The sequence below is a fragment of the Eubalaena glacialis genome, chromosome 7 (assembly GCF_028564815.1).
Source record: "Eubalaena glacialis isolate mEubGla1 chromosome 7, mEubGla1.1.hap2.+ XY, whole genome shotgun sequence".
Taxonomy (NCBI): domain Eukaryota; kingdom Metazoa; phylum Chordata; class Mammalia; order Artiodactyla; family Balaenidae; genus Eubalaena; species Eubalaena glacialis.
Window position 1 is genome coordinate 10171830 of NC_083722.1, and position 12774 is coordinate 10184603.

The window sequence follows — 12774 nt, forward strand, 5'->3', positions numbered from 1 at the left end:
GCTGTGGCGCTGCTCCCGGCACCTTTCCCCGAGGGCTCCAGCGTGCGGAGAGGGCGCGGAGCTGATTCTCCTCTGCTCTGGAGAAGGCACAAGACAGACGCCTTTCATCCATACACGTATCTAAGGGCACCGCTGCTTGGGGATCCTTTGTGATTCTTACCCAGGCACCATGAGGAACTGGAGGGTAAGGGCCTTTAAAAAAAAGTGTAAGACAATAACTCTGTGCGGTGTGCAAGTGACAATAAGGGGACTCGGGGGTACACCGGGGACGTTGAAATTTCCAGAAAGGAACAGATAAACTGGAGGACAGCCATACCAGCAGCAAGTGTTGGTACCACGTCCACTTGGTCCCAAGTATTAGCATTGCTCTGGTAGATGGAACTGGCTAGGCCAGTGGGCCTGAGGTGGTGGCCCTCGTTGCTAATGGTTTGCTAAGGAGATAAAAGAACGCTCTGAGGACCAGCGGACCAGCAGCCTCAGAGGCGGGGGCTTTGGGCAGAAGCAGAGTGCCTGGACTGGGGCCGCAGGTGATGACATGAGACAATGACTGTGCTGGAGCACAGCGCCCTGGGGTCAGGCTGGGTAGAGAATGCAAAGTACTGAACACAGTGCATGTTAATGATCATAGTAACAAGAATACGGTCAACTATCGTGTGACCATTAAAACGCTTACAAATAACTTTTTATCTTAGGAAGAAACGCCTGTGTTATTACAGTTTTAATGGAAGGGCACAGAGTGTGTACCTTTAATATTACATATGCACAAAGAGGACTGTAAAGAGAGATACCATAGTATTTACAGTTATGAATCTTCCACAATGTATCTACCTGCCTCACTGTTGACGGATAGTGCTGCTGTGATGAATAATGCTGCTGTGAACATTCTTCTTCCATGTCTTTTCATTCACGAGTGCACACGTTTCTGCGGGGCTTGAACCTGGAAGTAGAATATCTGTGTCCTGCAGTGTGGAGAGGGTTAGCTGCTTTAGTAGTAATGCCAAAGAGTGTCCCAAAGTGATTGTATGAATTTACACACTCACCAGCAGCTTATGAGAGTTCTCATTGTTGCCCATTTCGGTGAACACGTGGTATTATCTTAGCCCTTTTGGGTGGGTGTGGTTTCTCAGGATGGTTAGTTGCATTTCCCTGTTTTCTAATGAGCTCAAGCCCCTTCGCATATGTTGACTGGCCTTTTGTGAATGTCTGTTCAAGTCCCTTGCCCATTTTCTCATGCATTACTTTTATAATCATAAAAATTCTCACATACACAAAAAGTATTAAATCGCTTTCTGCCTTGCCCTTAATCTTACTTATACAAGCAGTCTGACTGAGGGGTAGCATCTCAACTGGCTCTCCAAAAATGGACAACCAACTTGAAGTAGAAATTGTTTTATCTGTTCCTTTCTAGAGATGCCTATCATTTTATAAATTTTGTTATTATTTATGCACTTATGTCTTCTGTTAGACTGTTAACTCTCAAACAGTGGCAACTTTTCTGATTTCCCTTTGCATAATACACCTAGCACAGTACAACTGCACACAATAACAGTTTTTTGGATGAACAGGAAAAAAAAAAAAAAAAAAAAGACTTTTCCATCCTCAGACTCTCCTTGCCCTGATATCTTCCCATCAAAGCACGTATCAACCTTAAAAGAGCTATGGGAAAGGGCCCACGTTTAAATTTTCAGCCCCCGAGGAAGAAGTGAGGTTTTCTCCAACCCCAGACGTTCTTTTGCTCCAGTCCTCCTTCCCCCTTCTCGGTGGCCACATCTGTGACTGTAAGGATGAGGTCATTCAGGTTTATCTCATGCATGTTTGAGGTTATTCAAAACACATTCCATACCCTCCATGGTGAAATATATCACCTCGGAGTCAACAGACTTGTAAAGGAGCCAAGGCTTCATGAGTCAAAGGGAAAGGGGGCAGCTGGCCGTCACCCCTTAATTTGGTTGGGGAATTTCACATACCTCCTCTAGAAGTATCCATCCTGAGGCATCGCTGTGCCTCTGAGGAGCTTACATTCACCAAAGAAAGATGAGAGGCTGGCCTTGTAATGTGCACTCAGGACCCAGGAGTGTGGGCCAGGTGGAAGGGCCCTCTTGCTGCCCAGGTGGAACAGCTCTGGGCAGGATCCCAAATCGGATTGCTCGCAACTTAGATTTAGGGGGACGGGACTCTTCGTAGGTTCTAAAGGATATCTCAGGTGATTTTGTCTCTCCCAGTGGAAGAATCCGTTTTATGCACGTGTATGGCTCTGTCGAAGAAAGAAAACATAGGAATAAAAGAGAAGGTGAGCTGCTTTCCATCCTCTGCACTCTCATGGGCTTCTCTCTTCCTTGCAGGCTGCCATTCGGAAGGAGCTCAATGAATTTAAAAGCACTGAAATGGAAGTTCACGAATTGAGTAGACATTTAACAAGGTTAGTATCAAGTGGGTTTTCCCCCCCCCCTCAAATTATAACATTTACCCCCAAACTGAACTATCCTAGCTGCTTCTGGAGGACAAGTGGTGTGGTGGGTGCAGTGAGGGGAGAAGATAAAAGAAAGATCCATGTGGGGATCCACAGGTTCCACTGTGGTTTCTGAAAGTAAGGGAAGGAGCATGAAAGGCCCAGGCTGAACGCAACCTTCTCAAAGCCTAGTTTTTAACTCATTCAAACTGAAGATCTGCTAAATGCCAGACCACCAACACGGTGGGTATTTATGAGAACATAAGCTGAGGAGAAAAGATCAATTGCCAATTTACAGCCAGTCAGCCGAGACCAAACTAGGATAAAGTACCGAATCCACATGGGACTTCGGAAGCGGGATCATGCCCATGATTCCATGTCATTCTCCCAGACAGTCGTGTGTGATGCTACTTGGGGAAACTGAAGCACAGAGAGATAGGAGGGGCTTATACAAGGTCACAGGGCTAGTCAGTGACAGAGCCGTTGACTCAGTTCTTCTGACCCTCTCCCAGACAGTCATGTGTGATGCTACTTGGGGAAACTGAAGCAGAGAGAGATAGGAGGGGCTTATACAAGGTCACAGGGCCAGTCAGCGACAGAGCCGTTGACTCAGTTCTTCTGACCCTCTCCTTTGGTGAACATCTGGAGAAACAGTGCCTGACTCGGAGACACAAGGCTGGGGTCCCCACCTTGCTGCTGAGTCCTTGCATGGGCTAAGGGCCCCCGGGAGCTCCAGACTAAACTTCTCCAAAACCAAAGGTGAACTCGGTGGGCCTCAAGTTCTTGAGGGGTTCTGTGGAGATTTATTTGCCTTTGGTTGGAGATTTAAGCCTCCCTGTGGCTGTCAGAAACAAGGAATTCGAGGATGGAGATCTTGGACTGTCAAATCCGACACCTTTCGCAGCCCCTGGGTTTTGATTGAATTATTTGTTTTCCTAGGTTTCACCGACCTTAACAGTTGAATTCCTCTTGAGTGCTATGCTGTCTTCAAAACATAAGTTTATAAGAACCATAAGTGCTGGTATTTATTCACTTCCCCATTACGATGTAAATCTTCTGAACTACCTTTTTTTAAAAGAAGAAGAAGAAAAGGAAAAGGAGACACAATCAGGATTGCGATGGTTACGGCTCCGTGGTCAGAGGTGCTGGCGCCACCGCTGAGGGACTGTGCCCTGTCCCGGGCAGGGCCGAGGGCACCGGAGACTTTCCCGCAATAGGAGAAGCCCCGGGCCTCTCCGGCCAGGCTGGCAGGTACCACGTTTGTTCAGGCTCCGGCGAGCCTTAGGCGACAGACACTTTGGAGGCAGAGTCCAAAGAAAGCCGAGGCGGTGGATCTGGCCTGGGCTGACTGTGCAAAGCAGGCGAGCCGGCTGGCCTTCTAGACGTGGCCAAGTACACTGGCTCCAGGTGTGCCAGCTGGTTTGGGGGCCCCTGCGGAGGAGGCTGCTGAGAGGGACCACTGTCCTCCTCTCCCTTCAGCTATCACCCCTGCCGTGAACTAAAGGGAGAGCCCTTTTCTGGGGAGCCTGTGGTCGACAGTGCGTGCTCCAGGCCTGGAAGGCTGGCACGAGCGCCTGGCCTGTGCCCTCAGGCTGAGCCAGGCTGCCTTCCAGGAAGCTCTGGTTTAGAAGGGGGAAGCCGTCATTAGCAAAGCCCAGCGTCACGGGTGATCTTACGCATACCAACAGCCATTGGAGGCGTGGTGGTATCGTGCATGCGAGCATAAGAACCCTTCTGCGGGCATAAAGGCTGGCGTAACACACGGCTTGGCCGATGCTCTTCCTTTGCTCTGCGTGCCCCAGGGCTGGTGGCCGGGGAGCTTGGCAGTTAGTTAATGGCCTTTGAGTCGAGGACCGATGCATGCAGGCCAGAAACCATTCCTGAAAGGCTGCATTTCCAGCCACTGGTGGACTGGTCCTCCAGAACCACCGGAGGGCCTTCCAGGCTTGCTCTGCACTGAGGAGCCTGTGCAGAAGCCCCGGCGTTGGGCAGACGCCAGCCACACGTGCTGTGCTGTACCTTCCACGCCTGCCCCTCCAGGGAGCATCCTGCCTCTCCCTCCTGATGCTGGTGAGGGTGACTGGAGGTGTATCTCTGACCATCCTCCTCACTCGGGACCGCAGGAAAGCAGTGGTGACAGGGTAGGTGAGGGTAGGATGGGCAGTGGAGGAGGGGCCTCTCCAAACCCTGACTGCTCTCTGGAGGAGGCCGCTTGAGCTCCTTCCGGTTTCCTTCCTGACGGAGCCTGTAGGGCCCTCAGCCGTGCAGCTCTGCCTTGCGTCCTGCCGTGATCCTGTAGTTCCCGCCAGCTCTCCCAGTGATGGCTTGCTCCCCGCCACACAGGCCCAGGCTTCAGAAAGAAAGATGCCAAGCTTGGGCTTCACAAAAAAAGTTAACTGGTCCCCACCCCAAAACGCGTGGGATCAATTTACTCTTGGGCTCCACAGCCATGGGTGAGGCCAGTTCCTTTTCCGCTGGCGCTCACGGCCCCCACGGCCGGCGTCACCGTGCACTTGGCAGGGAGCTCGGGGCAGCGTTCCAGGCAGTGCCCAGGCAGTGCCCGCCGGCTGATGCCAAGCTGGCGCACGCTTTCCTCGCATCGCCTGGCGCCCAGCCCCAGGAGGACGTGTCACCGCATCCTTTTTTCTCTGAATGTTGAATCCGCATAGTTACCGCCGTGGGTGGGGTGACTGATTCAGGGAAGATGGGGCCAGGGCTGTAGCGTGGCTGTAAACAGCATCTTCCCGAAAGGCTTACTGACCTTTGAATGTGCAGATGGCACGCCAAGGGACGTGGGGCTCTTCCGTGTAACTCTTCCGCGGCGGGCGCGTCTTCCAGGCAGAGGTGCCCGCCCTGCCAGGATCTGAGTCTGGGCTCCCTGTGGCTCGCGGTGGCCTGGAGCGACAGTCAGCCTTCCCCTGGCCCAGGAGCGAGTCCTAAGGGACCTCACTCCGCTGCCTGGACGCCTCGCAGAGGCCAGTGGTTCTCTGCTGGCCTTGGTTCCGGGCCTTTCAGATTCCCCGGGAACATGATGCCTAAATCGAGTTCCCCACAGCTAGCCAGCGGTCCCGGGTTCCCGCCCAAAGTGCCCTATTGTTGCAGCCACTTTGTGCGTGGAAGAAACTGAACGCAGTTTCTACTCCTCCTGCAGGGCAGCCTTTTCCGGAAGTAACTCCCTGCAAGTGGAAGGGTGCCCTTCCCGTGTCACCACCACGAGCTGGGCTCTTCCAAGCCCGCTGTAAGCAGCCCAGCAACTTCCGTAGGTCATAGGATGAGCCCTCTGCTGTCTTTCCTTCCTTGAAATCTTGAGGTCTTTATAGAAATCTATCCAAATTTCCTTTCTGCCACATTGTTATGACAATTGAAAAATGTGTTTCTTTCCAAGATGACGATTCCATATTAAGGGGGAAAAAAAAGATGGGCGGGCTGGCTGGCTTACAATGCATCCCTTTTCTGAAAAAGCTGCAGTTTGAGCCTGTTTTCATTTGCATTAGCATCAGAAGAAAAACGTGAGATTTCTCAAAATGCTTCCCTCTCGAAATCAAACATCGGCCCGAAGTCCCCACCCCGTCCGTGACAGAAGAGACTGCCATCGGCCTACTTACTGTTTCGAAATTGCTGGTATATTCCTCCCCAAAGGCCCTCAAAGCTCTGTAAAACTTTAGCCTTTATGTCAGATTAGAGAAACCAAACGACGTGACGGTTGATGTGATGAAAACCTCCGAGCTTATTTTTCTCCTGCTTACGAACGTGTGTTTATATTTGCCGAATGAAAATCGTGGTGTGCGCTTCGGTGAATGGAATTGCAGGCTCTCCCTGTGCACAGCCAGTGGGCGAAGGTCACCTTAAACAACTTTTTCTTCCCATTTGTCTGTTGATCCCCAAACCGGTTGCTTTCTTCCAGTTGCTTCCCGGGTGTCTGTACATAGTTTGTCCTTGTACCAGAGCACTCTCCTGTGTTCTGCTTTAACAGCCAGCGGCTGTATGAGGAAGACAGTGTGAATAGAACACAAATTAAACTGGATCTCTATGGCCTAGGTTTTGTACATACAGAAACTGCATGGTATTTAAATTATTGTTTGTCTCTAATGATGTATGCAGTTTCTTTAAAAACAAACCAAAAAAAAAAAAGTCTTAAAAACAAATCATTTCCTTGACTCCTGTGTTGTTTTATCGACCACCAGCAGGAACCACTGAAAATTCTTGGTTTGTTTGGGGTAGGGGTCGGGGGAAGGGGTAGAGGTCAGCACATCAGCAAAATAGCAAGAGTTATGAAGACACAGAACTAGCTCATGTTATCTGGTATTAACGGGGAAGGAAGGATTGTTGGACACAAATAACTTTCTAGATGAGTCCTAGCGTACAAAAGTTTTTTTCTTCCAAACATCTTTTAAAGAATATCTAAATGTATTTACCAACTTTCTGTCCTTTAGTAACCTGGGAATGATGAATATAAATTACTGCCCCGAGTGAAAGCCCCCGGCAGCTTTGTTCTTTGAGTACTTACATCTGCCCCCTTTCTTGAGCAACCTGAGAATTTGCTTTATAGGACAAAGACCTTCTCCGCTCAACCTTTTGGTCCTGTCTTGTCTTTTTTGAAGGTTTTAGGGGAAGCAAGAAGGGCTGCAGTGCTTGCTGGCTGCGTTTTAGGTGGTGGGATTGTTGATAACATGCCCTTGGTCTGGTAACCTAGGAAGGTGGCTCTGGGAAAGAGGACCTGGCACAGCGCTACTCCCCTGCGCCATTGCCAGGAAGCACCTGGGCGTCCTTTCAAAGTGCAGATGCTGACTCCGAGGTCTAGGTGGGCCTGGGATTCTGCATTTCCAACTAGCTCCCGGGGCATGCTGATGCCCCTGGTCCGGGAATCACACTTGTGAGCAGCAAGGGCGTGGGAGATCAATCCAAAGGGAGCCGCCTTCCCTGTGCCTGGGAATCTCCAGCCTCAGAAGATCGGGGTGACCACTTCTTATAACCAGCGGGGTGCATTGCTTTTTTCTTTGCTGAGCAGCAGTGGCAAAGCCCTATTGGGGGTCAGTGTGACTGCGTCACAGTCTGCGCAAGCTCTCACCTGTGCAGCAAGAGGGGCGCCAAGCTGGCGGGGCCACAGCAGAGAGCGGCAGCAAGCGGTTTACAGAAAGGACTGCAGGGTGCAGGCTAAGAGCTTCTCCATCATTCTGCCGTCTCCTCACTCCAGAATTCTCTGACCTTAACAAGTCAGAACTTGACTGCAGCTGCCTAGGGGAGTGAAAGGACTAGAATGAGAACAGCTCCAACAGGCTCTGGCCTGCAAGACGGAAGGAAACTGGCCATCATCCTAAGAGAAAGCTCTTTACGAAGTAAAGAAGGTCATGGCTACACATTCTCAGTAGGTAGAGGACCTGGTGTGTCCACCCTTGGATCATCGTATGATGAAGTGGCGGCCCTGCCACGACATCTAACTGGACAGTTCTGGCCACAAGTCACTTAATTTCTCTGGCCTCAATGTCCTCCTCTGGAAAGTGGGGACACTGAACTGGGTGTCCTGTAGTGTCCTTTAGGACAGCAGCTTTCTAAGATTTGGGTTTATCTAAATTTTTAAAACACTAAACTTAGTCTTTAGGAAAGAGTAAGCTTTGGGTAAGTCCTGCTGGGGAAGGCTCTCGGAGAACAGCTTGGATGCCACGCCTGCCACCCCTCCCTGCCTTGGGCTGGCCTCCTGGAGGGCTGCTTGGTACTGGGACCTACCTGCGCTGTCTCACGTGTCTTCGCGGGGGCTTGTCCAAAAGCTGCTGTCAACCGGATTATGCCGTCCCGCCTCCCCCTTCCTCTGGGCAAAGCATCCTGGAGGGGCTTGTAGGCTTGAGCAGTGATGCTTAAGAAATAGCCCACTGTCCCCTACAGTGCCCCAAGTTCAAGGGCACCTCAGATGTGGGTACTTACCCCTGATGATTAATGCAAAGGATGAGTCTGATGCTGGGAACGTTTCCTGGCTGGCTCCACGGGGCCTAAGTGCTGTCCTGGCCTCAGATGACTCCATGTCTACAGCTACCACTCAGATCCACCCTGAGCTCCTGACCCAGGTGTCCAAATGTCACAAAGCAGCAGTGTGGGTCAAGTCGACGCCCTGGAGTCAAATTCTGGCTCTTCCACCCCTTACTAGCTGTGCAACTTTGGACAAGTTACTTAATCTCGCTGTGCCTCGGCTTCCTCATCTGTAAAATGGGAATAATGGCACCTATTTATAGGCCTGGCAGGGTTAAATATGTGTAAGGTGCTCAGCACAGTGTCTGACACAGAGTTAGCCCTTACTAAATGTTAGCTCTTGAGGACCTGGCCAAATGGTAGAGCAGGAAGACCCTGAGCTCACCTCCTCTCATGGGCACAACAAAATTACAACAGTTTACAGAGCCACTGTTGATGAGAGAGACTGGAATCTAGCAGAAAAGATCTTCTACAACTAAATACATAAAGAAGGAACCACAAGAAGACGGCTAGGAGGGGCAGGGGCAGGTTTAGGCAAGACCCACACCCCAGGGTGGGCAGCCCACAAAAGGAAGGATACTTACAACTGCAGAGGTTCTCCCCAAGAAGTGAGGGGTCCAAGCCCTACATCAGGCTTCCCACCCTGGGAGTCCTGCACCAGGAAGACAAGCCCCCAGAATGTTTGGCTTTGAAGGCCAGCAGGGCTGACTTTCAGGAGAGCCAGAGGGCTGTGGGAAATAGACTCCAATTTTAAAGGATGCACACAAAATCTCACACTCCAGGACCCAGGGAAGAAGCAGTAATTTGAAAGCAGCCTGAGTCAGACCCACCTGCTGATCTTGGAGAGCCTTCCAGAACGGCAGGAGGCAACTGGAACTCACACTGGGGTCACAGACACTGTGGCAGCCATTTCTGGGAGCTTGTTCTACCAGGAGAACACTGGGGCTGGCAAGCACCACTTTGGAAGCCTCTCTAGCTTCTCAGCACCAGCTTCTTAGCTGCTCTGCCAGTCAGCCTGTCAGGAATAGGGACACCTGTCCCTGGGACACCTCAGGCCACGCAACTAACAGGGTGAGGATACAGACCCACCCACCAGCAGGGCTGCTGCCTTAAGACCCCCTGAGTCCCCAGCTGCCCAGGGACACAGCCCTGTCCAGAGGGCCCAAGACCTGGCCCCATACACCAGTGTGCCAACACTAGCCCTGGGACCCACCCACCAGTGGGCCGGCACCAGCTCCGGGACCCCCAATCCCTGCAGCCAGACACCAGGATCCAGCTCTGCCCACCAGACTGCCAACACTAACCCCAGGACCAGGCCCACACACCAGTGGGCAAGCATCAGCCCCAAGACCCCCTGGGGCATGGCCCTGCCCACCAGCAGGTCGACACTAGATCTGGGAACCCCAGTCCCCCACCCCCAGAACGCAGCTCTGCCCACCAGTGGGCCAGCCCTAGCCCCAGGACACTCTGAGATTCCACAGCCAACTGTCTCAGGACCCAGCCCTACGAACCAGCAGCCTGGCAATGAACTGGACCAGGGGCCAGCCATACCTACTAGACTGCCAGCAGCAGTCAGCTGACCACAACAGAAGAACCCAGGTAGCCCACATAGGGGGCACCCCTACAACATAACAGCTCTGGTGACCAGAGGTGAGTGCACTGCTGGGGTGCATAGGACGTCTCCTACAAAAGGCCACTTCTCCAGGGTCGGAAAATGTAACCAACCTACCAGATACATAAAAATAAAAACAGCAAATTAGGCAAAACGAGGCAACAGAGGAATTTGTTACAAGTGAAGGAACAAGATAAAACCATAGAAGAACTAAGTGAAATGGAGACAGACAATCTACCCAATAAAGGTTCAAGGTAATGATCATAAGGATGATCAAACAACTCGGGAGAAGAATGGATGAATACAGAAGTTAGAAGTTTTGAACAAAGAGTTAGAAAATACAGAGAAGAACCAAACAGATGAATACAATAACTGAAACTAAAAATACAGTAGAAGGAATCAACAGCAGATTAAATGATAGAGAGGAACAAATTAGTGACCCACAAGACAAGAGTGGAAATCACTGAGGTGGAACAGAAAAAAGAATAAAAAGAAATGAGGACAATTTAAGAGACCTCTGGGACAACATCAAGCATACTAACATTTGCATTATAGGACTCCCAGAAGGAGGAGAGAGGGAGAGAGAGAAAGGGGCAGAGAACATATCTGAAGACATAATAGCTAAAATCTTGCTTAACTTGGGAAAGAAAATAGACATCCACCTTCAAGAAGCACAGGACCAAACCAAAGAGGATCATACCAAGACACGTGGTGATTAAAATGGTAAAAATTAAAGAGAATATTAAAAGAAGGAAAATGAAACAAGTTATGTACAAGGGAACTCCCATAAGGCTATCAGCTGACTTTTCAGCAGAAACTCTGCATGCCAGAAGGGAGTGGCATAATATATTTAAAGTGATGAAAGGGAAAAACCTAGAATGAAGAGCACTCTACCCAGCAAGGCTTTCATTCAGATTTGATGTAGAGCTCAAAAGTTACACAGACAAGCAAAAGATAAAGAGTTCAGCACCACCAAACCAACTTTACAAGAAATGTTAAGGGACGTCTCTAAGCGAAAAAGAAAAAGCCACAACTAGAAACATGAAAATTATGAACGATAAAAGCTGATTGGTAAAGGCAGTACAGTAAAGGTAGTGAATCAACCACATGTAAAGCTAGTAGGAAGGTTAAAAGACAAAAGTAGTAAAATCATCTATATCTGTGATAAGTAGTTAGAGGGATACAAAAAGTTGTAAAATATGATGCCAAAAAACAGTAAATGTGGGAGAAGGAGTAAAAATGCAGGGTTGTTAAAATGTATTTGAAATTAAGAGATCAGCAATGTAATTACATATATATATAGATTGCTATATATAAACCACATGGTAACCACAAACCAAAAATCTACAATAGATACAAAAGAGACAGGAATCCAAACATAACACTAAAGATAGTCATCAAATCACAAGGGAAGAGAATAAAAGAACAAAAAAGAACTACAAGAACAGCCGCAAAACAATTAAGAGAACAGCGATAAGTACATACCTATCAATAATTACTTTTAACTGTAAATGGATTAAATGCTCCAATCAAAAGACAGAGTGTTTCAATGGATACAAAAACAATACCTGTACATATGCTGCCTACAAGAGACTGACTTCAGATCTAAAGACACACAAAATGAAAGTGAGGGGATGGGAAGAGATATTCCATGCAAATGGAAATGAAAAGAAAGCCAGGTAAGCAATCCTTATATCAGACAAAGTACTGCACCAGTTTACATTGTGACATGCTAGGCCACAAAACAAGTTTCAGTAAATTTAAGAAAAATGAAATTCATATCAAGCATCTTTTCTGACCACAATGCTATGAGATTAGAAATCAAGAAAATAACTGCAAAAAAACACAAACACATGGAGTCTAAAACAATGTTCTACTAAACTAACAGTGGATCACTGAAGAAAAAAATCAAAAAATACCCAGAGACAAATCAAAATGTAACACAGCAATCCAAAAATCTATGGGATGCAGCAAAAGCAGTTATAAAAGGGATGTTTATAGTGATACAGGTCTACCTCAGGAAACAAAAACCTCAAACAACCTAGCCTTACACATAAACTAGAAAAAGAACAAACAAAACCCAAAGTTAGTAGAATGAAAAAAATCAAAGATCAGAGCAGAAATAAATGAAATAGAGACTAAAAAACAATAGAAGAGATCAATGAACCTAAGAGCTGATTCTTTGAAAAGATAAAATTGATAAACCTTTAGCCAAACTCATCAAGAAAAAGAGGGCCCAAATCAATAAAATCAGAAATGAAAAAGGAGAAGTTACAACCTATACAACAGAAATACAAATGATCATAAGAGATTACTATGAACAACTATACACCAATAAAGTGAACAATCTAGAAGCAATGGACAAATTCCTAGAAATGTACACCCCCCTAAGAATGAACAAGAAATAGAAAATATGAACAGACCAATTACCAGAAATGAAATTAAGTAATAAAAAACTCCCGATAAACAGAAGTCCAGGACCAGATGGCTTCACAAACACTTAGAGAAGAGTTAACACCTGTCTTTCTCAAACTATACCAAAAAATTGCAGAGGAAGGAATGCTCCTGAACTCATTCTGTTAGGCCAGCATCGCCCTGATACCAAAGCCAGAAAAGATATCACAAGCAAAAAAGAAAATTACAGGCCAGTATCACTGATGAACATAGATGCAAAAAATCCTCAACAAAATATTAGCAAACTGAATTCAATATTGCATTAAAAGGATCATACACCATGATCAAGTGGGAGTTA

The 12774-nt window shown here is 48.2% G+C and overlaps 1 protein-coding gene across 5 annotated transcripts in view; it reads left to right on the plus strand.

Annotated features, from left to right (window-relative positions):
- Positions 1 to 6521, plus strand: part of PHACTR1 (phosphatase and actin regulator 1) — a 300263-nt gene extending 293742 nt beyond the window's left edge. For 4 of the 5 annotated variants that reach the window (XM_061195732.1, XM_061195729.1, XM_061195730.1 and 1 more), the window contains 2 exons: positions 2343 to 2419; positions 3389 to 6521. In XM_061195732.1, coding sequence (XP_061051715.1) covers positions 2343 to 2419; positions 3389 to 3404 — 93 coding nt within the window. In that variant the 3' untranslated portion in view covers positions 3405 to 6521. Of the gene's footprint in view, positions 1 to 2342; positions 2586 to 3388 lie in introns of those variants that run through there. The other variant, XM_061195728.1, reaches the window with a different exon arrangement.
- The last annotated feature ends 6253 nt before the right edge of the window (positions 6522 to 12774 follow it).